This window comes from Phocoena phocoena, chromosome 17, assembly GCF_963924675.1.
Source record: "Phocoena phocoena chromosome 17, mPhoPho1.1, whole genome shotgun sequence".
NCBI lineage: Eukaryota > Metazoa > Chordata > Mammalia > Artiodactyla > Phocoenidae > Phocoena > Phocoena phocoena.
In genome coordinates, this window is record NC_089235.1 from 78,084,297 (window position 1) to 78,110,348 (window position 26,052).

At 51.7% G+C, this 26,052-nt stretch overlaps 1 protein-coding gene across 1 annotated transcript in view; it reads right to left on the bottom strand.

Annotated features, from left to right (window-relative positions):
* The window catches only part of AGO2 (argonaute RISC catalytic component 2), a 95,022-nt gene extending 79,730 nt beyond the window's left edge, over positions 1 to 15,292 (bottom strand). The window contains exon 1 of the mRNA XM_065895234.1: positions 15,165 to 15,292. Within this exon, the coding sequence (XP_065751306.1) occupies positions 15,165 to 15,186 (22 nt within the window). The 5' untranslated portion in view covers positions 15,187 to 15,292. The remainder of the gene's footprint in view (positions 1 to 15,164) is intronic.
* Positions 15,293 to 26,052: the final 10,760 nt, after the last annotated feature.

Consider the following 26,052-nt stretch of genomic DNA (forward strand, 5'->3'; position numbering starts at 1 on the left):
GCTAACATCCTGCCTGAGTACTCCACGGCCAAATGCTGGGGGCCATGCACAGATCAGTTCTCCAGTGAGCAGGCTTGTTTCTCCCAGGGGCCGGGCAGTCATTCTAAAACTACTTTCTGTGTATGCTAGGTCTGAACAAATAAGCAAATACGTTGTGGATAATGAGACCCAGACTTCTCACTACCTGATGAAGAAGTTATAAATAAGGAAAGAAGAAAGCAAGAATAAACCATGTGATATTGGACTGGAATCAGAAATGCAAGTGTGAACTCATGGCTTCTAATACATACACAGAGAGATAAATACAGATGTGTGTGTACACGCACGTGAGTACAAATACATGTATATCTTGTGCACACTGAGAGAACCAGAAGCGAGGGCACCCCAGGGGGCTAGGAGCACACTCAGCAAGCAGGTCTCAGCTTCTCACACCATTTCTCCAAGAAAAAGAACCAGGGCTCCTCGACGAAATGAATTGGGGCAGGAAAAATACAAGAAGAGACTGCAGTATCTTGTAGGTCCAGAAGGGAAATAATTAGAAAACGGTGGGGTGTGTTGAAAAGATGGAGGCACCAACCTGAAAGAACTCCACATCGAGGTCACAAAAGACAAAGAAAGAACGAGGAATTGTCACAGATTGGAGAAAGTGAGGGGACGTGCAAGGTAGGCCCCCGAGGCTGGACAGAGGCCCAGAACTGGACAGGGGGTGTCCGGGAAACGGACATTAGTCAGACTAACAGCCAAATCTGAGTAAGATCTTTGGTGATGTAATAGTACTACGCCAATGTCAATCTCCTGGTTTTCGTAACCGTCCTCTAATTATATAAGATGATAACACTGGGGGGAGCTGGTACGGGAACTCTATGGTAGTACTCTTTTGGCTACTTTCCTGTAAGTCTAAAATTATTTCAAAATAAATGAATCCTTATGAGTGCAATGACACGATACTTCAAGGACCGGAGGGTGGGGGAGCAGGAGAGACAGGTGAGCGAGGCGCCCGGAACGGCCGGGCGGAGTGACGGCCGCACGAGGGCTCCCCGTGCTGCTCCCTCTGCTTTCAGGTGCATTTGAGATTTTCTTCACTAAAAAGTTCCTTAAAATTTTTTTCAAAGTCTGCAAAACTCAACTTAAATCTGCCCACTTCTACTAGTACGCTGCATCACCACCCATCCAAGCCCCAAATAAATCAGACACCTTCCAGACCCTCTGCTCTCCCTAGACCACACCTGCCCCATCCTCCGCCTGCAGGACCTCTCCAGCGTGACACTTCTGCACATTTCCAAGCCACTTCCCATCTCTTCTCCACCCGGCAGCCAGGAGCTCCTCAGAAACATACGAGGCCTGCGTGCATCTCTCACACCTGCGCCCCAGGGTACTGGATTAAAAGTGCTGTGCTCAGGGAGGCCTCTGCCCCTGGGCCCATGCAGCCCCATCCCGGGTGCAGCCAGATCCCAGGCCCCCAACAGGACAGGGTCCCCGCCGCCACATTCCACATTCGCTCTGGAATTTGCCCCCTCCCGCCTGCACTAAAACACCCGCCATCTCACATGGATTTGTGGTGACCATGCATTGCACGTCTGTGTTCACGACTCGGTCGGTGAGCTCAGGGGGCAGGAGCGACCTGGGTTTGCACCCATCATCGTTCCCCGAGCACTGAGCAAGACACCTAGCACATAGTGGGCACTCAGTATTTACTCAGACTGAGCTTTTTTTTTTTTTTTGGCGGTACTCGGGCCTCTCACTGTTGTGGCCTCTCCCGTTGCGGAGCACAGGCTCCGGACGCGCAGGCTCAGCGGCCATGGCTCACGGGCCCAGCCGCTCCGCGGCATGTGGGATCTTCCCGGACCGGGACACGAACCCGCGTCTCCTGCATCGGCAGGAGGACTCTCAATCACTGCGCCACCAGGGAAGCCCCAGAGTGAGCATTTTTGACATTAGACACACAGGCCTGATCTGGGTATTGGACTCTCATATTCTTTCCCACCCTGTTAAAGTCTGTTTAGCTTTACTGTGTTTATCTAATTGTCCAGGTTCCAAACATACTCTAAACTCTAGCACAAAGAAATGGATATGCCTTATAGCCATTAGGTAGATCTTGGCAAAACAGCCTTAAATCTAATATCTTTTTCCACTTTGGTAACAGAATATGCCAGATATGATATATTACATTAAGAACTTCACTTTCTAAAAGGCTGTGATGACAATAATCAGTGTGGGTGAGGGCGTGGAGAGACAAGCCGCTGCTGGTAGAAACGTAAAGTGGTGCAGCCACCATGGAAACAGTTCAGCAGCTCTTCACAAAGGGACAGAGTAAACCCCAGCAATTCCACTCCTAGGTATGCGCCCAAGAGAAATGAAGACTTATGCCACACACCACACACGAACATGGTGTATACGAATGTTCACAGCAGCGCTATTCACAACAGCCAAAAGGGAGAAACCATTCAAATGCCCATCAACAACAGAATGAATGGATAAACAAACTGCGATACAGCCACATAATGGGTTATTCAACCATAAAGAAAAATGAAGTGCTGACACACACTAGGACACAAATCTTGAAAACATTATGCTCAGTGAAAAAAGCCAGACGTAAAAGGTCATATATTTTATGATTCTATTTACATGAAATATCCAGATGAAGCCAATCCACAGACAGAATGCAGACTGGTGGCTGCCAGGGAGGGAGGGAGTGGGGAACGGGGAGTGACTCCTTAATGGGTACAGGATTTTCTTTTGGGGTGATGAAAATGTTTTGGCACTAGATAGAGGTGATGGTCGACTGATGCTGAACGTACTAAATGCCACTGAATTGTTCACTTTAAAATGGTTTATGTTATGTGAATTTCGTCTCGATTAAAAATTTAAAAAAAGAGGCTGTGACATTTTGAAAACACCGCCTCTCTGAAACACCGATCTTTTTTCTCTCCCTTTGTTGACGTGCAGACACACTTGGAATAGACCACACAAGTAACAGAAGCAGGGGAAAGCGCTGTAGGTTTGCCTCAAAGGAGGCCAGGGACCTGAGCCAGGGGAATAAAACCCCACCTCACAGCAGCAGCCTGAGCATGCCGTACCTGAAAGACGACTCTGCAAGATTCTTTAACAACCCTCATTCTACGACACGGACTTAAAAACACCTATTGTGATAAAAACACGCAAAAATAAAATATAAACCGCTCTTCAAATAAATGTTTGCGGGAACGACACCAGGCACCATCGGATAGCTTAGTAGGGTGTGTCTCATCCTTAAAGTACGTCGTGCTGGGATGGCAACTCGCCGGCCAGCCAGAAGGGCACCACCCTCGCCCGCTGCCCCCGTGGCAGACGCTGATAAACCCATCTGGGCGCCCGCCTCCTCCTCCGATAAGCCCAGACTGGGGCTCAGCCTCCTTCTCAACACCATGCTCCAGGCACCCAGGACACCCACCATCTCTGGTGAGATGCTTCCCTGGTGGAATGAGATTCAAATCCCTCAAAAAGTCAACCTAGTTCTTTGTTTCTCTTCTAAAGACAAAAGAAAAAAAAAATGACCACCCAGAGTTCCTACAGTTTTATAACCAAATTTCTCACCATCTTTTCTATTTACGTCACAGCATTTATTTATTTATTTAAATGTATTTATTTTACTTATTTATTTTTGGCTGCGTTGGGTCTTTGTTGCTGCGCCCAGGCTTTCTCTAGTTGCGGCGAGCCGGGTCTACTCTTTGTTGCAGTGCGCGGGCTTCTCATTGCAGTGGCTTCTCTTGTTATGGAGCACGGGCTCTAGGCGCTCGGGCTTCGGTAGTTGTGGCATGAGGGCTCAGTAGTTGTGGCGCACGGGCTTAGCTGCCACAAGGCATGTGGGATCTTCTCAGACCAGGGATCGACCTCATGTCCCCTGCATTGGCAGGCGGAGTCTAACCACTGCACCACCGGGGAAGCCCACAGCATTTATTTTTCAGAGAATTTTCACCGAAGACATGCATTTTTCCCTTAACTCACCCCTAGGATGCCATCATTGAGAGAAAGTGGCTCGCCAGCCCTTTATCACAGGACCCCAGCACCTGGTGAGACCACAACTCTCAGCTCGGTCCCGAGTCCCATCCCAGCACCACACCTGCCCAGCCCTGCCCTGTGCACTTGCATGCATTAATGTGCTTTATCCTCACAGGAAGGGAGGCACTTATCCCCACTTTACAGGTGAAGACACTGGCTACAAACAGGCGCAGGTGCTCTCTCAGGCTCCCCACTCCACGTGCCCAGGCAGCTTCTAGCTGGGTGCCTCCTTCCAGGCCTGTCTCCTGAGGGCACAGCTTTGGACAAGATCTAAGGAAGCCAAGAGGGAGGCAGTTGGCCCCTAACGGCCAGAGCAGCAGTGCGGCTCAGGGTTGCCCGCGCTGAACCTACCAACACTGAGGGCCAATTCACTCACAGGAGGGCGGTGGAGAGGTTGCAGGGTGCTGCGGAAGACTTCACTGCAGGCCCTCTGAGAGGTCACGCGTTTACCTTCCCACGGACATCCACTACCTATCTAAGTAGGTCAGTTGGCAAGTGGCCTCATGGTCCACTTCCCTCCACACTGCCTGACAGTCAGCACCCTGGACTCCAGGCGGAGCTGGAGAGAACCACAGGGCGCCAGGGGTAAGGGAGGGCCAAGCGAGAAGAGGCGCCACGCCGGGCTGGGGGCAGGGCTTTCCAGACGTGCACACAAGTTTCAACTCAATCGATTTAGCTTTTAAACAGTAAAGAATTGAACGTAATAAGGATTTATCGAGTAAAAAGAAAACGCTACGGTAGACACTGGAAAGACAAAAGATAACCAAGATGGTCCTGGGCGGCGAGCAAATGGGGTTTACAACAGAATGAAGGAAACAGGCCCCCACCAGGCAAAATGCACTGGGCGCTATAAAGATGCAAAGTGAATGCCATGGATTCCCCCCCACCCCCCACCCCCCGGATTTCTTAGGATCGCCTGAAATTTAGCATATCTACAAAAGAAAGCTTACCCCTGCAGCTCCTTCCCTACCCGGGGTCCGCCTCGCTGACGCCAGCAGGTCAGCTGGGGGGAGTGGTTTTCACCTCCCGCCCCAGACACAGGCCTCCCTGCTCTCTCCACTCTCCTCCCCTCAGCACTGACCTGCCACCAACAGGGAACCCTACCACATCCCCACCAAACGCAGGTGAAGACTCCTGTCACCGGCCAGACCACCCCGGCCTGTCACACACCTGCCAAATACTCAGAGGGTCCCCGTTACCTGCAGAAGAGAAAAAAGCCCCACCCTCAGCTCACCTTCCGGGTACCCACAGCATCACCTCCAAACCCCCGACATCAAGCTCAGTGCCCGCCTACCCGGACCAGCCTCTCTTCTCAACAGGTTGTCCTGCCTTCATGCTGTTCACCGACATTCCTCTGCCTTCACGACAGATCCAGACCCAAACAGCTGCCCAGGGGAAGCTTTTCTTGTGGATACAGAGCATCAGCGTCGTACAAACCCTAATGAATTAGTGGAACCTAATGATTACCAATCGACAGCAGCTAGTATTCGCACCAAAAAAAAGCAACAAAGCCCAAAAAAGTAGAACCTGCATCAGATCAAGCCTTTGGGTCTGACCACTAATTTGCAGGAAATCCACACAGGACAGACAAACACGCTGAATTACACCAAGAAGATGCAACCAGCGAAATCTAGCTGGTGGGGAAACGAGACAGCACACACAAGCCAGCTTCTTCAACCCACCAACAGTGAGCAGTGGGAAAGAAGACGGCGAAACTAGAGATTAAGAGAGTGGTTGTTTAGGGGAGACCAGCCCAGTGCTCTGTGACCACCTAGAGGGGTGGGATAGGGAGGGTGGGAGGGAGACGCAAGAGGGAGGAGAGATGGGGACATATGTACATGTATAGCTGATTCACTTTGTTATGAAGCAGAAACTAACACACCATTGTAAAGCAATTACACTCCAATAAAGATGCTAGAAAAAAAAAGAGTGGTTGTTTAGGTCTGGTGGGGGTGGGCAGGGATGAAGAGTCACAGCTAAGGGGTACAGCCTTTCTTTGGGGGGAGGGGACAAAAATGTCCAAAATTAGGTTGTGGGGATGGTTGCACAAGTCTGTGAAGGTACTAAAGCATGCGGAGTTTTACACTTTAAATGGTGAATTGTGTGGTACGTGAGTTACATCTCAATAAAGCTCTTATTTTAAGACGATACTGAAGACTCACATCAGCCAATCACAATGTGGGCCTTACCTGGATCCCGATTCAATGAGCTGTTAACAATCCATGACACGTGAGAAACTGAGCAGATCTGGACTAACTGTGTGGTCCAGGACACTGGTAACTAGGGGTTATGTGAGGGGGGAGGGGGAGGAAAAGAGACATCCTTATCTTACAGAGGTATCTTCAGACATACTGTAAATTAAATGAGATGACTGGGGTCTGCATCAAGACAAGGAGCAGGGGGGACTTCCCTGGTGGTCCAGTGGGTAAGACCCCAAGCTCCCAACGTAGGGGGCCCAGGTTCGATCCCTGGTCAGGGAACTAGATCCCGCATGAACGCCGCAACTAAGAGTTCGCATGTCGCAACTAAAGATCCCGAGTGCCGAAGATCCCATGTGCCTCGACTAAGGCCTGACGAAGCCAAAATAAGTTAGTCAATATTAAAAAAAAGAAAAAGACGAGCTGCAGGGACTGCCCTGGCGGTCCAGCAGTTAGGACTCCGCGCTTCCACGGCCGGGGCGCAGGTCCGACCCTTGGTCGGGGAAAAGATTCCTCACGCCGCACAGTGCGGCCAAACATAAAAAAAAGACAAGCGCGAGGGGCAGGGCTGTGCCTGGGGCTCCCGATGAAACACGGCTGTCTGTGGGGACCGGCGGGGGCAGGACACAGGCTCTTCCCTCCGCCCACGCCCTCCAGCTGTGACCCCGGCTCAGCCCTCCATGCTAACCTCCTCCAGGCCGGCTCCCTGCCTCCGCACGTCCACAGAGATCACGTAAAAACTCTGCCGGCTGACGCCCTCCTCTGCCCAGCCCTTCCTGGGCTCAAAGTCCCGCCAAAGGCTCCAAGCTCAGCAAGACCTCCCGGATCCCTCCCCTTCTTCTGGTCCAAGTTGCTCCAAGGTGCCTTCTCAATGCGCCTGCACTGACCACCACGCGGCAGGGCCCCGATCCCGCTCACCTGGCTTCTCCATCACAGGTGCCCCAGGCGCACTTTACAACCACATGACTTGTACACGACTTGTTTCGATTCTCCATCTCCCCTCACATGTGCTCTGACTGTTCACCCCCAAAAGCTTTCCATGCCTCCAGCTCAAGGTTAAGTTGTAATTACCAGTCTTGGCACTGAGACGCCCTCCAAGTCTAACATGATGTTCTTGTGGTGAGACACGTGTGTTCACACTGCACAAACCGCACACCTGTTAAAACAGCAGCACACAGCGGGAACAAAAGGTCCCCAGCGATGTCCCCCGCCCCCAGGCACCTGTAGAATCGCAGGTAGAAAACTGTCTTCTGGTTCACCCAGCTGTGCCAGCTCATCATCTGGAGACAGAATCTGGTGCTCCCTCGGCACCACTCCCACCACGTGATCACGCAAGGTGGGTCCCCACTGCACAGCACAGCTGGGTCTGTTCTGAACGACTCTGCCAGGAACGTGAGCTCAGAGCATCAAGGCCAACCTTTCACTTCCCTGGTACTGAGCTGTACAGGGCAGCCGTGGATACAAAGCACCTGGTAAATGGTATTTATCAGGGATGTGGTCTGTGAAATGTATTCTATCCCTCACGGCTTACAGAGTGAAGAGCCAGAGGTCAGCCAGGAGGTCAAGGAGGGGGGCGCTCATCTGACGGAGAGAAGCCACTGTGCGCGGAGTAAACAGCGAGGATAAAGTGACCGAGGGACACGATAACTAGTAGGTACTTCCTGGGGCCACGCACAGAGGGAAGCGACAGCAATCTGCCCGCGTTCTATCACCTGATCAGAGCACCTCCGCCGTCAGGTGTTCATTCTCTGTACAAGGAGGAGCCTGAGGTTCAGAGAGGCCGAGTGAATGCCCAGCCATACAGTCAGGATCCAAGTGAGGTCGGCCTGACCTGGAGCCCGTGGTCTGGGTTTGCACCACAGCGAGAGGAGGTCTGCTGGCGAGTCACGGCGACACCTAGCTCCCGGGAGCTCCAGACCCTCTGACACCCCAGTGTTTGTCCAATGTTATCCTTTTTATCGCTCTGCATCTTCCTTTGCCTTCTCTCCACTTTTCACTTGTACTTCTCTGTTAGTTCCTTCGTTCCTCGTTAGTTCCTCTGTTAGTTCCTTTTGTAGGGCACCACCTGCCCTACAAAAAACAAATGATGCCCCCTCCTGCTACCCCTCAGGCCAGGAGAAGTCCTCGGTTTTCTCTCGTTCTGCTCCGCCCACCGCATGGATGGGACTGTGCTCCGCAAGAGTAGCGGCAAGGACTCTGAGAACACAAGTGCCGCTGGGACAGGAGCCTCGGTCACGGTCTCTGAGACTCAGAGGCAGCACCAGCTACAGAGCACCCCAGTCATGCCAAACACCCTGCCACGGTCGCGTCTTGCATGAGCTCGGTTAAAGCAGGGGTTTGAGAAACTGGTGAGCAAGGGCTCAGCGCAGGGGCCTCCCACTCTCCAGGCTCACACACCAACGGCACAGCGCACACCCACCTACCCCTGGGCCACGAGAACGGGCCCGCCGGGTTCAAGCTCCTCCACCGGCATCCACGTGGCATCGCAAGAATCTACTCTCAATGGCTGTATTATTTAACTTGGAGTCAAAGCTGACGAAACATCCCAAATGACTCAGACCTACGAACCTCGGCATGCTGACCTTTTATGTGCAACTCTCTAAGTACTACAGCTCAGAGCTGAGACACCCAGGAGTAACGTGGAAAACCACAAAAATAGTGCCCCTCGAGTGACTGCCCAGGAGGCAGTAGGGAGCGTCAAGATGGGCTTCAGCCGCAACGAGACAGACTCAGGTGATGAGCTGGCTGGCGTCAGCCCGGCTACAGCTCTGTTCGTTTGGTGCTGTGGGTTCTTAAAGATGGATGCAGAACAATTTTCACTGAGAATTCACTTACGTCCCCAGGAGTCCCCTTCCGACCCAATTCTAAGTGAAGCTGTAGACAAGTTGTATTCAAAGCAACATGGAACCGTAACTACAGCCACTGAAAAGGAGTGGTCTTCATTCCATCAGACCTTTGAGCTCTCTCAGGAAGGGAACCAGAGGTAAACTAAAGTTAACTTCTTACGCTGCATCGCCAGAGCCTCTTCAGAACACCCACACTCCCACCTAGAACCCCTCCCCCTCCACCGGTGGCCCCACTCTCTCGGGGGCTGCCCTCCAAGGTGTGTTTCCGGCATAAGCTGCTCCCTGGGGCTGCACTAGGCTCCTCTCTGCTTCCTCCCCCCGCCCTCTCTCCCAACACCAATGGGTCTCAAGCTCCTCCTAAAAAGCAAGCACCTGGGACATTTGCAAAATGTAGTTTCCTGGGTCTTCAGGGGCAGAGATGCGGAAAAGGCTTCAGGTGATTCTGCGACCAGCTGCGGGGGTGGGCGCCAGGCTGCATTCTCCCAGGGCCCCAGCTCCCACTCACTGAGCACCGGCTGTGGGCAGGCCCGTGAACCCATGTCCCCCTGAGCCCAAGACCCTGTCCTCCACCTCCAGCACACACCTCAGCCTTCCAGAACCTCAAACTCCACGTGTCCACATGCCACACACGATTCCCCTCCCTGGAGCCTGCTGGTCCTTCTGCGGTAACAAAGCCAGATGTGACGGCACCTCCTTGTTCAAACATTCAACAAGTGGGGTCAGGAAGGCGAGGACGCGGCCAGCTCCCCACTCCCCCCTCGTGGGCTCTTGCTCTGGGCAGGCCCCTGATTCTCCCCAGGAGGAGGCAGGACCAGACCACTGTGCAGACTCGCGCCCACCCTCGGCCGAGACGAAGGTCCAGCACATCTCATTTCATGCTCACAACAACCCTGAGGTTGGTGCTGTCCCCTCCCCCGCCCCCCATTTTTGAAGTGCAAAAGCCGAGGCTCAGAAAACATATACAACCGCCAAAGTCACGGAGCTGGTGAGGCGTGGTTTGGAGTCCAGATACTACTGGATGCCGCCGCTAAGGAGTCTACCTGGTAAGCGCAGACAACGAGATGCAAAGCTAGGCCAGGGCCAGAGTGCCGGCCGCTGGCTGCTTATACTGACAGGGTACCCACCCCTGTACCCACGGCCATCCCACCCAGACGGGGTCCACTGCCTTAGGCCCTGACTGCCCACCTCTTCGGTCACACCTGCCCCCATGCTGCTCTGCCAAGGCTGCCTCTTCCACCTGCAGGGCTGCTGGAATTACCTTCCTAGGACCCGTGCGATCACATGACACTCCGCACGCCACCAAAGCAGATGGCGCCTTTCCTGGTGGGACGTGCCACCTCCCCTACCACCTGCCCACCGGCCGCTGGGCCTTCACACCCTCTGTTCCCAGGGCCCACTAGCTCCTTCCTCAGCTCCAGTCACATCAGAGGTCCACAGAGGAACAAATGCACCACAGGACGAAGACGTGGGAACCTAAGGCAGCCGGGCCCAGAAAAGGAACCTGAGGCCCAGGACGGGGACAGGGCTGGAGCCCATGACCAGGCTCCCTGCCTGTCCACTGCTCGAGCCATGACCTTGAGAAAAGTGAGAGAAAGGCGAGAAAGGTGGAGTTTCGAGTTCTCAGCAGGCAGGGCTGGGCCGTCTCCCCCACCTGCAGTTAACCACAGGGGGGGATGCGGCGCACCCCTGCGGCACAAAGCAGCAGCCCTCTGAGACGGAGTCTGTGACCTTCAGGTTGTATGAGGATTTCAGTAGTAAGTGGGAAGCACTGAGGCGTCAGACAAGTGAGCAATGCTGAAGCCCTTTGTTTCTGAGCCTGTCTACGAGGCTAAGATTCAAGGAATGTCGTTAGGGAGACATCCACCCTGATTTGCCACCGTCCGTGCACACCTGTCGTCCCAGGGAAGTTATTAAGAGTGCCCTGTTTCACTTGCACAAGTTCCCAGTTTAGAGGATATACTGTAGCGTCGCCAAGGGTACAGCTCTGTCCAAAGATAAATTAGGAGGGCACAGCTGCCTGGTCACAAAGAGTGAGGACGTTTCAGGGTTTTAAATTTTGAGGGAAAAAAATGCAGACAAAAAATTAGAATAGTAAATACTTAATGACCTTTTCACTGCCTAGAGGGAAAAAGGACAGGCCTGTAACCCCAGCACCAAACCCTGGCCCGGGAGGGAAGGGTGCTGGCGGCGGGCCATCGACAGAGGTGGCTAAGCTGGGGGTGAGACCACAAAGTCGAGAGAAATGACTGGGAGCAAACAGAAGGGCGCTGAGAGCCGTCTCCCTACCACACACTGGGGAAGGAGGGGTCCACCGAGTCGGATGAGGACAGAAGCTGCACGAGGGACACGAGCACCAGGCACGCTTTCCACACCACACCGCGGCCCTTCTGCTGACAGAGCCCCACGTAAAGAGTGGACTCCACTGCACTGAAAGCTAAAGGTGCAAAGCTACCTGTCCCAAAACATCGCTGAAGATAAGTGCGTCTGAATTAAACTTACGAGCAACTGGATCTCATCAGACTTCCCCAAAGAAACACAGGGACCCTGAACAATTAAAGAAAACGGGGCGGGGGGGGGGGGGGGGGGAAGATATGCATCCCCTGAAGAAGAGATCTTAAGGACCTCATTGTCTTACGGGGTGGGGGTGGGGTGCTAGCTGTAGAGTCGAGATTAAAGAGCCTCAAAAGCATAAAACCAAATCCATGTGCGAACTTTTAATAAAATTCAGGATCCAAAACAACCGGGAAGTAAACACACTTCTGCGATGAGAAAAATGGATTATGGACTGTTAAGTGTGACAGCGGCACTGAGTTGTAAATGTCCCCATCCTTCAGACATGGTACTTAAGTATTCAGGGTGAAACGACAGATCTGGCACTCACTCAAGAGTATTTCCGCAAAGGAGGAGAAAGGGGCAGATTTGAAGCAAATGTGGAAAATCTTGATAGTTGTTGAAGCCGGTGATGGAGAAATGGGAGCCGTATTATACCACTCAGTCTACTCATGTGTACTTTCAATTAATTCACAATAGAAACTATTTTAAAAGTCAAGTGATACATTCTGAGTGTTCACAAAACAAGAGGGCAGCAGACTACCCAGCCACGCCCTCCGGCCTGACGCAGCTCCACCCAGGCAAAGGGCCGCCTGCTGTTTGGCAACAGTGCACTGTTGTTGGAAGAGCGGTCATATCTTCCCTGAGATAACTGAGGGAGAAGAAGCGGGGTGCAGGAGGAGTTAACTGACACTAGAAACCACAGTGAAAGTTGGTCATTCTCAGAGTTGTAATCCTTAGATGTCGCTGAAGTTACTTTGTAGCAAAGCTGTGAGGAATGGAACCCACAGGAGTCTGAGCACGTGAAACCCACAGAAACAACAATGCAACATTGAGACTCCATTTAAGGTCTTTAAGTGGTTAAAAAAAAAAATTGATTGATCATCTGTGAAGGTTCAGGGTCACTGGGGAGTCCACCCATTCTAAACCACTAACTCTTTGGAATAGTTAAAAAAAAAAACAAAAAACCTAAGAAATAGTAACATACCTAACTTTAGAGTCCACATACCAATTCACATATGTAATAGCATTTGTAACGGGCATAACGCAGGCTTACTGTGGACTATTTTTTATATTAATTTACTTAGTAAGTCACTTAATAATTGTATTAAAATGGAAGTAGCAAAACTATTTGTACTTTTTTCTACAATCCAGATCAAATGTCTTTTTATTATTCTAATTTAGGAAATACATTAAAAAGAGTTTCATTGAAGAGACTCTATTCCAAAAATTCCTCTTAAAAATTAAAAACCTTAGTGTGTAGAATAAAATTAAACAGCACCACAGCCTTATAATTACAGCACGCGTGCATAGCCTGAAATTTGGTTTCATTCCCATCCTGCCATTGGTTAAGAACTATCCATTTATTTTTTCAACCAAAGCTGTCCGATTTCAGGGCAGGTTTATCTGTGAACAGAGAACAAGGGGCCCTCTCCCCCCCAGGCCACAATGCAGAGGCCCACATCAGAGCATGATTTTTCCAAGAGCCGTTAAGGACCTGAAATGAGCCTGGAGATCCAGAGAACTAAAGCTTTTTTGAAAATGAAACAGACCAGAAAATATCCCAGTGCAGAGCACACAGCATGGGTTAGCTGTGCTTCCTGAAGCTCGAGTTTCAATTACACCCGAACACGCGAGGACATGGGTCCAGTCTACATGTAACAGGTGTTTATTATTGGGGGTCAAGGTCAAAAGGACTGAGAGCCACTTCTTTAAGGAGAATGTATGGAGAGTCAGCGGGGATCAGACAGATCGTCCTAATGCTCGCTGGCCATATGACCTTCGCAAGGCTCTTAACCTCTCTGAGCCTCTGTTGTCCACCTTCAAAATGACCACCACCAACTTAGCAAGTTGTCCGATGGATTAGTTAACGTCAGACACAACACAAAGGTTTGACCTTCCTCAAGGTTCTTCGCTTTTTCTGGGCCTTCAACTTTTAAACTGAAAATGTGAAAAAAATGTAGAGTGTAGTGGCTAACACTTGCTGGGCTCTTCTACAGGGATCAGCGGGGAGATTCTCACTCACGGAGGTGAGGGCCGACCCTGCCATGTCACGGGTGGGCGCTGCCCATCCGGGGCTTCACGGAGCCAAGTCTGCTCCCAGGACCCTGACTACAGAGCCCCCCGGCCCTTCCCCACCAGGGCTGAGTCACCTTCCAGATTACGGTTAAAACCATTACGCCTAAAACCATTCTTCTATCAAACTGCTGAGGGCCCGTAAGGATTTAAAAGTTGGTCAGGCTCAGCCTTGGAGAACCTTTCTAACTAAGTGACATCAAAAAAAAGTATTCACAAGGCAGAGAACTGTTTGTGAACAGACACAGCAGTGGCGGAAAACGTCAAGGGACCCAAATGGATCAGGAGAGCCCGGAACAGGTCGGGCCAGGGCCCCATCAGCAGGAGGCCGGGGAGGGCTTAGGGCCCCTGGGAGAAGGCAACAGTATGCCGAGCCGGCAGGGCCTGCAGCCCGCTGGAACCTGGTGGACAAAGGGGACGGGAAATGCCCTGTCCAAGTGGCAGAGCCAGCGGGAAATTTAGGAGCCACGTGCCTGGCGGGAAACGGAGAGAGCTTCACAACACTTCACCATTTTCTTGGCCCAGCAAGTTAATCGCCCTTCTACTCTACACCAAAAAAAAAAAAAAAAAAGTTTAAAAAAACGTGATACTGCTTTAAGTTTTTTAGAACTTTTCTAAAGAAAGAGAGGCTGACTAGTAAGAAGGGATGCTAAGGAAATCAGCACACCTCCTTACCTTCCTCCAGTAAACTGCAAAAGGCAAATTAGTACTTGAATAAGGAGCCGGTGTGTCTGGAATGAAAATGAGACGCACGCAGTTTTAGGGTGCCGCTTCCTATCCCTCTCAGGCTACGGCCCTAACTACCAGCACGAATTGGCCAAAATTCAGCATTTCCACACTTTCCTTCAGAGAAGGGGCCGCAGAAGTACTGGCAAAAAGAAAAACGAAACTGAGAGCGCTCCAGGCTCGCCGCGGCTCGATCTGCGCCGAGCAGCCGCGCTCCTCCCCGTGCCGCCCGCGCCCCGAGCTCGGCGCCCCCGGCCCGGGCCTCAACGCCCTCTGGCGCTTAGAGCCCGGCCCGGGCCTCGGCCCCCGGCCCGCCAGCCCCGTCGGCCCCGCCAGCCCCGCGCGGCGCAAGGGCCCAGGCGCCTGGCGCAGGAGGCCGGGCCAGGCGGGCGCCCGGGCCTCGGGCCTACACGCGGGCCGCCCGGCCCAGTTCCCGCTCCGGCCCGGTCCCAGCCCGCCGGACCGCGGCGGGAACGCAGCGCGGGGAGGGCCCAGGCCGCGCGGGGCGCCCCGACGACTCGGGCCCGAGGAGGCCAGGGCTGCGTGTCCGCCGCGGGGCCGAGGAAACGGCCGGCGGCCCCGACCCCCGGCCTCCCGGCCCGCCAGCCCCGATCCCCCGGCGCCCGCCCGCTGCCCGCGCCGCGCTCGCGCCCAGCCCGCCAACCGCCGCCGGCGCCGCGGGGAGGAGCGCGCGAGCGGCCGGGCCGGCGCCCCGAGCGCGAGGACTCACCGGGGCCGGCTCCCGAGTACATGGTGGTGCCGCCGAGGGGCTCCGGGGCCGAGGGGCGGCCGCGCGCGCGCCACGGGCCCCGACGCCGCGAGCCGCGAGGGAGCCGCCGGCCGCACGATCCGCCCCGGCGCGGCCGCCAAACAGGTTTACCCGACGCGGCCGGGGCGGCGGGCGGAGGCGGCGGGCGGGCGGGCGGGCGGGCGGGGGAGGGGCGAGGGAGAGCGGGCGGGGGAGGGGGAGGGCGGCCGGGAGGAGGGCGGGGGAGGAGGGAGGGGCCGGGGGAGGGGAGGCGGGGCGGGTCCGCGCGCGGCGGCGGCGGCGGCGGCGGCGGCGGCGGCGGGGTGGGTGGGGGACGGGCAGGGGATCGGGGCGCGGGTGCGGGCGCGGGGCCGGGGGGGCCTTGGGGGCGGCCCTCGCAGCCACTCAGAAGAGCGACGTCTCCTCCGACTGGGCGGAGCGGGCCGCGCGGCGCTGCCACCGGAGGCCGGGAAGAAAGAAAAGAAAACACACCCCTTGTTTCCCCGCCGCCTACGGCGCGCGGGGAGCCCGTTCTGGCTGCTCGAGGGCCGGACCCTTCCCCACCCTTAGCCCCCGCCGGACCGGGTGAACTTGGGCACCGTGTTGACGTGGTGGTGTCGCGTCCTGGCGCCCCGGCATCTCCGCCAGGCTTTTTTAAGTTATTAACGAAACAGGAATGTCGCGAAGGTTCCTCCCGACCCGGAGCTTGAACTTGAACGCGCCCCGGTCCTCGCTCACTACCACACCGCCACCTCCCGGCCGAGAACCCAGATAATCCATCTAAAGAACTTTAGTTTTTGGTCAATTTTAGCTGCTGTCAGTGATCAGATCAAAATAACACGCCCCATTCCAGTCCTCGGGGCCTCCCCAGTTTCTTGACGTTGGGCCCTTATCCAATCCCCTCATGCTCCTCCGTGACTCTCGGTATTTGCCCCACTTGTACGGAAACGTCTCCCTCCAGCCCAAATCCTCCTCCATGGATCAAGTCCCCTGGGATCCAGCTGTTTTCTGGAGCCTTTTCCAGGGAGGCGAGCCAGAGGCCAACTCCTTTCTCCCCTAATTGGTAGGCGATTAGCAACCAGAAGGTGAAATACAATCCAGAATTGCTCCTTGTCTTTTAAACATATTTACCTGCTCATTCCTTCATCCTGTAAGCAGGTATTGTCTGCACACCGGGTGCCAGTAACTCTGTGTTCCTCCGGCCCAGGATGGTAGGAGGATGAACGGGACTCTTGCTTGCAAACATCCAATAGGTTTATTTCTAGTCTCTGCAGTCCTCAAGGACATTCTTAAATAAATGCAGGAGAACCAGCCTGTCCTCCAGAGAGAAGCTTAAAAGGACTTCGATCTTCACCAAGTCACTGATATGAACAGGAGTTAGTCTCACGGCATCAGCCTCAGAGATGCCCATCCATCCCTCTCCAATCCTCTGCCCCCCACCTCCACCCTCAACGAGGCCTGGACCACCTCTCCACCTTACACTCATGCTGTGGGAACACAAATCTGCACTTGATCCTAGGCAGCTACTCAGCCGTAATGTGTGTTTAGGAACCCAGGAAGTCCGGGGAAGAAGGCACACCAGGGTGGGACTGGGTACCACCCAGATGTCCATCAGTCTTAGAATAGGTGGTGAGAGCCACATATACTCATAAAGTGGAATCTAGCGATGAAAATGAACACCCTTCATCAAAGTACAACAACGTGGATGAATCTCTACAAGGTTGAGTGAAGGAAGCCAGAAGCCATACTGCATGAGTCCTTGTATAAAATTTCTAAAACAGGCAAAATTGAGCTACATTTTTTAGGGAGACATCATTTAGTAGTAAAACGCTGAAGAGGAAAACAGGTGGCTACCTAACAGTCAGAATGGTGGGTGGGTACTGCTGGGTGTAGGGGTGCTGTGTGACCACGGAGAGGCCCGGGGCTTTGGGGGCACGAGCCTCCTTCCCATGACAGAGCTGTGCTTTCTGCAAGCCTCTTAAGCTGCACATGTTTAAAATATACTTTTCCGGGCTTCCCCGGTGGCGCAGTGGTTGAGAGTCCGCCTGCCGATGCGGGGGACGCGGGTTCGTGCCCCGGTCCGGGAGGATCCCACATGCCGCGGAGCGGCTGCGCCCGTGAGCCATGGCTGCTGAGCCTGTGCGTCTGGAGAGACCACAGCAGTAAGAGGCCCACGTACCGCAAAAAAAAAAAAAAAATATATATATATATACTTTTCTGTACCTTTGCTACATTTCACCATAAAGACATTTTAAAATCATAATCTGTTTAGGACCCTCCACGCCCGAGGGCTGCTCTGCGTCCGCCTGGCCCCCTCCCTCACACAGCCACCGCACTATTTTCCGCCCCAAATCACTGAATCACTCGGAGGCCTCACGGCTCTGCTGCGTGCTCCTGTAATCTCGAGCCTCAGAAAGCGCCCTGAAGGCGCTCTCATTGCCGCCTCCCTTCAGCTCGCCTTCTGCTTCTTTGATGCTCGCGTTGGGTAACTTTGTTGCAAGGGCTCCTTTGCAAGTCTGGCCAGATACTGTGTACCCAGCGCTTCCTTGCGTTGCTTCTCTGCAGAGACAGCTCTAGCCTAAGCCCCGCCTCCCCGCCCTCCCTCACCAGGGATCCTCCTTCGCCCGCGTCTCCCAGGCATCACCCTCCACCGCTAGTGTCGAGGAATCCCGCCCCCTTTCTGCGCGCGCCGCTTTGTCCCCCACGAGCTCCAGGCCCTCCACGTCAAGCCACGTACGTCTCCTCTCCCCTCCTCCCAACCCGCTCTTTCACCGGTGTCCCAAGCACTGCCCACATTCACCATCCACCGAAGAAAAGCCCAGGGCCCTCTGCCCTGTGCCTCTTCCCCAAGGAGTGAGTTCACTTAACCCACTTAATCCAGTCCACTCAGTTCTCTGGGAAATGCCTCTAGAACCTTCTCCAGCCCTTCACTGCTCTGCTTCTCCAGGCCTTCATCCAACACTTGGGTGTTGACCACATGGGGAAGACTCCTGGGTCTTCTGGGGCCCAGTCTTTCTCTCGGATACAATTCATTGCTCTGTATTTGGATCCCATACAGGTCCCTCTGCTCCGCTAAGCTCTCAGGGCTGGAAGCACAGCCAGGGACCCCGCAGGTTTGCATGTCGGGCGCACTGGATCCAGAGCAGTAACCCTGCAGGAAAGGCAAAGGACACCCGGGAAAACACACAGCTCGCTGCTGTGGTCATCGGGCCCACAAAGCGTTCAATGTTGGGGGCCCTTTGTCTCTTCAAGATTAAAATGTTGGCACTGAAATAAAACAGTTTCCAAAAACATGTTCTGCATGTGATAAACGAGGGGTTAGGAGGTCAAATAAGCTGGGAAGCATTGAGTTAAACGACAGTGAACAGTTTTTGGCTGCAGACCTTCTCAGAACCTTTAACACAGTATTAACAGTTATGATGCTAGTGACTTCCCTGGTGGTCCTGTGGTTAGGACTCCGTGCTTCCACTGCAGGGGGCACAGGTTCCATACCTGCGTGGGCAGCCAAAAAATTAAAAAAAAAAAAAAAAAAAGAGTTGTGATTCTACGAAGAGGAAGGAGGGGAACAGACTGGTTGTGTCCCAGCCCACTTGACCACAGAACCCTTTTATCACAGGGTATCTCCAGGTTCCAGGTTCCGGGGAGCACACTTTGGGAAACACTGCGGTAGAGCTCTTCTGTGATGCCTTCCAGCTCTAAGATTCCCTGAATAAAAATATTGGCTGTTTTCCTGAATTAAAAACTCAAGAGCATGGTCGTGAGTTGACAAAAGCCCGTATGTTCCTGATACGTTCTCTCATATCAGGAACAAACGACACTCCTAAGCAGTTTCTTCACACTGAACCCAACATTAGCTGCAAACCACTTAGTTTGAATACATAAACAACTTGGTCATTTGTGCACCCAACAGAGGCTAAGTGGAGAATCCTGAAGATGCAAGCAACCATTGCCACCTCCTTGCACCACCCTGGAGGTGTTGACACCACTGTGCACAGAAGCTGTCATCCACTGGAACAGGGAAGTGCAGGGGAGGGGGCATCTAACCTATGTCCAGGAGACATAGTTTACTCTAGGGTGTGTTCCTTCCTCCGTATAATAAGGAAAGAATAGCCAATATGCCACTGACACTGAAAAATTAACTCAAAATGTATGAAGGATTTAAATGTAAACATAAAGCTATAAAACTTTAAAAATAATAGGAGATGGCCCTCCCTGGTGGCTCAGTGGTTGAGAGTCCGCCTGCCGATGCAGGGGACACGGGTTCGTGCCCCGGTCCGGGAAGATCCCACATGCCGCGGAGCGGCTGGGCCCGTGAGCCATGGCCGCTGAGCCTGCGCATCCGGAGCCTGTGCTCCGCAACGGGAGAGGCCACCACAGTGAGAGGCCCGCGTAACACAAAATAATAATAATAGGAGAAGATCTCTGGGTTCTAGGGCTACTAGGCAAACAGTTCTAAGGGACAATCCATAAAACTAAAAATGGATACCCTGGACTTCATCAAAATTAAAGCTTTTGCTCTGTGAAAGCCTCCGTTAAACGCATAAAAAGACAAGCTACAGAGTAGGAGAAAATATTTGCATACCGCATATCTGACAAAGGACTAGTATCTAGAATATAAAAAGAACTCTCAAAATTCAACTGTAAAAGAGCAAAAAATCTGTTCAGAACATGGGCAATAGACATGGAGAGACGTTTCACTATAGAGAAGAGGCCGATGGCAAACAGGCACATGAAAAGATGTTCAACATCACCGATCATTAGAGAAACGCAAATTCAAACCACAATAAGATAACAACACACACCTATAAGAATGGCTCAAATAAAAAACAGTGACAGCAACAAAGCTAAGGAGAATGTGGAGAAACTAGATCACTCTTGCTTTGCTGGTGGGAACGGCCAATGGCACAGACTTTAGGGAAAACAGTTTGGGAGTTTCTCAAAACACCAAACATATAGCTACCACATGACCCAGCAATCATACTCCTGGGCAACTCTCCCAGAGAAGTGACGACTCGTGTTTACACATAAATTTGTACATGAATATTTATAGCAGCTTTATTTGTATAACCCCAAACTGGAAACAACCCAAATGTCCTTCAGTGGGTGAATGGTTAAACCAACGGTGGTTGGTCCACACCATGGAATACCCCTCAGTAGTAAAAAGGAGCAAACTATTGAAATACGCAACCACTTGGATGAATCTCAAGGATTGTGCAGAGAGAGAAGAAGCCAATTCCTAAAGGTTACATATTGTATGATTGCATTTATATACCACCCCTGAAATGACAAAGTAATAGAAGTGAAGAACAGATTAGTGGTTGCCAGAGGCTGAAAGGGGGTGGATGGGAGGGAAGACGATGGGCTATGAAAAGATGCCATGAAGGGCCCTCCTGGTGGTAGAAAAGTTCTGTATCTTGACCGTATCAATGTTGTTGGGTTTTTTTTTTCCAATTTTTATTTATTGATTGATTTGGGGCTGCATTGGGTCTTCGTTGCTGTGCGTGGGCTTTCTCTAGTTGCGGCAAGCAGGGGCTACTCTTCGTTGCGGTGCGTGGGCTTCTCATTGCGGTGGCTTCTCGTTGCAGAGCATGGGCTCTAGGCGCGCGGGCTTCAGTAGTTGCAGCACGTGGGCTCAGTAGTTGTGGCTCACGGGCTCTAGAGCGCAGGCTCGGTATTTGTGGCACACGGGCTTAGCTGCTCCGCGGCATGTGGGATCTTCCCGGACCAGGGGTCGAACCCGTGTCCCTTGCATTGGCAGGCGGATTCTTAAGCACTGCACCACCAGGGAAGTCCCGACCTTATCAATGTTAATATCCTGGTTGTGATATTGTATGGTAGTTTTCCAGTATATTGCCATTGGGGAGACTGGATAAAGGGTACCTGGGATCCCTCCATTTTATTTCTTACTTAACTGCATGTGAATCTACAATTATCTCAAAACAAACAGGTTAATAATACTAAAAAAAAAAAACAAAAACAAAACACTCTCGTGTGTTTTGAACCACAACCCCCAAACAGACACACACACCCTAGGACAGAATTATTAGATTAATGCCAATGTACCTTGCAAGAAATGTCTCTTTACTGCCTGGAGAAGTCAGGTCCCAGGCTTAAAACTCTAAAAAACAGTTCCTAGGACATTCAAAACTGCTTTCCAGGGAGTTACAACACAATCCAACCTCCCAACCAAGGTCACTTACCTCTGAAGCTATGTGAGTGAGGACACTCACCTGTGTGGTCGCCCTCAGGTTCATGCACGAGGGCTGTAGCTCAACCAGCGACCCCTGTACTTTCCATGTTCTCTGTGAATCCCACCCCCGTCCACCGCCAGTGCTCCAGTAGACAGTTCCATTGCCACCATCAGGGACCGTCAGAAAAAAATATTAGGAACAGATGTGCACTGGGAAAGTGCCACCTGTTTGTTTGTTTGTTTCCTTCATCTGTCATTGAAATATTAAATGTACACTTTGGATATCGCATGGGATTACCCATCAAAAGTGAACTGTTGGTAATCTGAAAAGAAGAGCTGAAACACCCCGGGGATGCCGTATTCTCCTGGAAGAACTAAGTTAGCAGCTGAGCTGCTCAGTGACTCAGGTGACATTTGGCACGTGCCTTCACACATAGCATCCCAAGGTGTTACGCGGTGTTAGTATCCTGTGCGGGCTGTATTCTCACGACTGCTGCCCTTATTAGGGGGCCACAGAAGCAGCCAAAAGATATCCTCCTCATCCGACCAGAGGAGAGAAGGTTGGCAGTGACGGGAGCCATCCGGACCCCTGTCCACCCCCCAGCCCCCAGCTCCATCCACCCCACAGAGCCTGGAGGTGAGCCATCAGAAAGGCCATGGAGGTGACCATGTGGTGTTGTGGTGACATGGTGACAGCCACGTCTTTCAGATCTGCCACCACCATCCTCTACCGGCCTGATGGCCTGGCCCCTAGCGGGATGGGGTAGAGGGGCCTGCACGTCACATTCTGTCCTCTGTGAGCTCGTCTGAATACTGGCTACACCTTCTGCTTTTCCAGACAAGGATAAGTCCTTTTCGGTTTTATTAACTGTTTCTCCTCAAACTGCTGCATTTTCCACACAGGCATTGATCTCCACCTTTCAGGCTGGCACACTTACTTGATGACCCTTAAGCTTAACTCAAGATCCGTTTCCTCCTTGAAGGAACTGGGGTCCTACCTGCAAGGTGCGGGTGGCCTTGCCTCCCCTGTTCCCAGCCTGGGGACAGCCCAGGTCTCTGGAGCACAGGGTGAGGACCTTCCCGCCCCCACCAAGCACGTGCCAGTGCCACAAAGAACTTGTTTATGTTGTAAGGTCAAGAGTTACAAACTCATCCAAATATATGTTCCTCATAGTTCTTGGGGGTGAATGTGGATATGGTGTATGCAACTTGTAGCATTTCCTGGAGTCAAAAGAAATAAAGGCTATTTTTCACATAGGGAGAAACCATTAAGTGAACATTATACTATTTATGAAAGGAATAAAGCATATAAAGTGCAAACAAGTATTCATTTTTAACTCTCCACAATGATTCCTTTCTACTGTCACTTTTATCATCTAGCATGATGTTTCTTTGAAATAATTTATTGATGAACTATCATATAGCAAGGTTTTTGTCTATAAGGTCAATATTTTTAAATTAACCATAATTCTATATACCAGTGACAATTAAAAATTAAATGCAAAGAGTAAAACATCAAAAATCTAAGAATTCATGTAATAAAAGAGGTGCAAAACACATCAGAAATCTATAAAACAGAAATCTGTAAGGCATTACCGAGAAATTTAATAAGACCTAAATAAATGGAGGAAGAGAGCATGTCCCTGAACTCGCTAGTGTGAAGATGTCACTTGTCCCCAGATTGATCTATAGATTCAATGCAATCCCAATACATTTGTTTGTTTTTGTGGGGTGGTTGCAGGGAATGGGATTTGACAAGCTTACTTTACAATTTGTATGGAAATACAAAGGGCAAAAGTAGCTAAGGTGCTCTTGAGAAGAAGAACCAGGTGGCACAGCCTGCTCTGCCAGATCAGGACTTACTATGAAGCCATAGTAATTAAGACAGAATGGCATTGCCTGTCAGTAGACAGAGACCAATGGAAGAGAAAAGAGAGAGGCCAGAAAGTGACCCCACATATGCAGGCACTTGACTTATGAAGAAGTACCTCAGAGCAGTGGGGAAAGGATGGGCTTTCTCCTAAGTAGTGCTGGGACAATTAGGTATCCATATGGGAAAAATGCATCAAAACTCAATTCCAGGGGACTTCTAGACTAAACGTGAAAGGTAAAACAATAACGACTTTATAAGACAATACAGGAGGGCTCCCCTGGTGGTGCAGTGGTTAAGAATCCGCCTGCTAATGCAGGGGACGTGGGTTTGATCCCTGGTCCGGGAAGATCCCACATGCCGCAGAGCAACTAAGCCCCTGTGCAGCAACTACTGAGTCTAGGGCTCTAGAGCCGCGAGCCACAACTATTGAGCCCACGTGCCACAACTACTGAGCCTGTGTGCCTAGAGCCTGTGCTTCACAACGAGAAGCCACCACAATGAGAAGCCTGCGCACCGCAACGAAGAGTAGCCCCCGCTCGCCACAAGTAGAGAAAGCCTGCGCGCAGCAACGAAGACCCAACGCAGCCAAAAAAAAAAAAAAAAAAGACAAAAAAGACGATATAGGAGACTGTTTTCATGACCTTGAGGTAGGGAAAGATTTCTTAAATAAGGCAAAAGAACACTACCATGAAGAAAAATGATGAAATATCGAACTTCATTAAATTAAGCACTTCTTTTCATCAGAAGACACCATAAGCATGCCGCTTATTTGGAATTGATTTTTTAAAAACTAGAAAAAAATCATGAGATTATTAGGAAAATTTGAATTCTGCCTGGATATTTGATGATATTAAGGGATAATTATTAAAAATTTAAAGCTATGATAACTGTGTTTTGATTATGTCAATAAAAAAGGAGTCCTTATCTTTTTCCTTTCTTCTTTTGTTTTTTTGGCCACACGGCACGGCTCACGGGATCTTAGTTCCCCAACCAGGGATCGAACCCGGGCTGTGGCAGTGAAAGTACCAAGTCCTAACCACCAGACCTCCAGGAAGCTCCCCTAATATTTTGTGTAAGTCCCTCTCCATCACCTACCAACCCTTCCCCATGACCGTGGATATTACCTCTTCAGCGCCTTGGAGCATCCAGCTCCCCCCAAGGCCCCTGCCCTACCTGCAGCAGCTGCCTCCCCTTGGCCCACTCTAGTCTACTCGCCTCTCTTTTCAAAGCACGTTAGGTGCTGTCACTTCTTGAAAAACGTCCCTGCCATCCTGTTGCTCGCGGGGTAGAGACACAGCCTGGTGTGGCCTGAGTCCTCGGGAACAGCCCTGCCCTTCCGTCCCTGCTGAGCCTAGGGCTGAGGGCTGTTAGGAGAGCAAACCCACAGGTAAACCCAGGTGTCCACACTGAGGGAGTCAGAGACCAACATGCTTGTCTTCTGCCCACACCTAGAACATCACCTGCCCTTCTGAATGGCACCACGCGAGGGGCGTTGAGGAAGACAGGAAGGGCAGCTAGCACTTATGCTGCGCTTGGGTTTCTGTCCCATAAACACCATCCTGGTGAAGCTAGATGGCCTCACTTCTCTGAAGAGGCAGGGGGTGGAGCCTCGCTGCTCTGGGATGGGTCCTGTGTCCCCCGCACCTGCTGGGGTTAGCGTGCCGTCCCCACTGGGACAACCCGGGCTGGGTGTGGTCAGACGTGAGGGTACACACGTCTCATTCCTACTGTGGGGCCTGGTACTCCAGCGGGTGCTCTGTAATGATGCCCCAACACCCATCCGAGGTCCTCTGTTTCAAGATCCTGTCCTTTCCCCATGGCCGAGCATACAGAGGGCGATCAGAGCTGGGACACATCCGGATCCAGTGCAGTCACAGCAGAGAACGACGTGAATCCATCTGGGGCGGAGGGGGCTGCCGCTTCCATCCTTATTGGGCTCTCAAGTTGAGAAGCGAAGAGTCTCGTTCTATGTTTCTTCCAAAGGCAGAGCTGAGAGTGGCTCCGGGAGAGGAATAACCTCCTGCCCCGCCAGGATCGTGCGGACCGTGAACACTGGCATCGTGAGCTTCCTCCGGCCCAAGTGCCTGTTCTCAACACTGCACATGTATTTCCTCATTCATTCCTCAGGCTACAGATGGGAAACAGGCAGGGGACCACACAGCCCATGAGCACAGAGCCCGGCTTTGAACCCGCGCAGCTTGGTCCCAACCTCGACACCAGCCACCTCCCAACAGGCGCAGGGGGGCTGTCACACCAAGGGTTCCACAGCTGATCTCTTGGTTTCTTCTGACTGTGAAGTTCACCGATGCACTTGGCATTGCTGGTCCCCAGTTTTGTTCACATACTCCCTAAAGTAATTTAAAATATGTTTTATCTCCCTCACACATTAAATTGACACCTAAAATATTTCATAAGTTTAAATAGCTACAAAGAATACAATTTCTGGCATACTGTAAATATTGACACTTAAAAATAAAACTGTCATATCACTTTAAAATGTAACCAGATGGAATATAAATACCATATCGATTTGATATCCAACACGATCCATGACAAGCAGTACACGATGAACCTCTAATGCTTAGACACAGCTTTCTGTTACCCACAGAGATCATCTTTTCCTTTGACTGCTGCCAGGTATTTATCCTAAAATAATATTTTTACATTTGAAAGTTTTATGGATCACTCTACAACATACTTCCCTACAACAAAAATGTGTAAATAAATTGAAATTTTGAAAATTTGTTTTATTTCCTGCGATGCTCTAAGTGTTAAAAATAATTCTTCTGGATTTATTTATCACTATG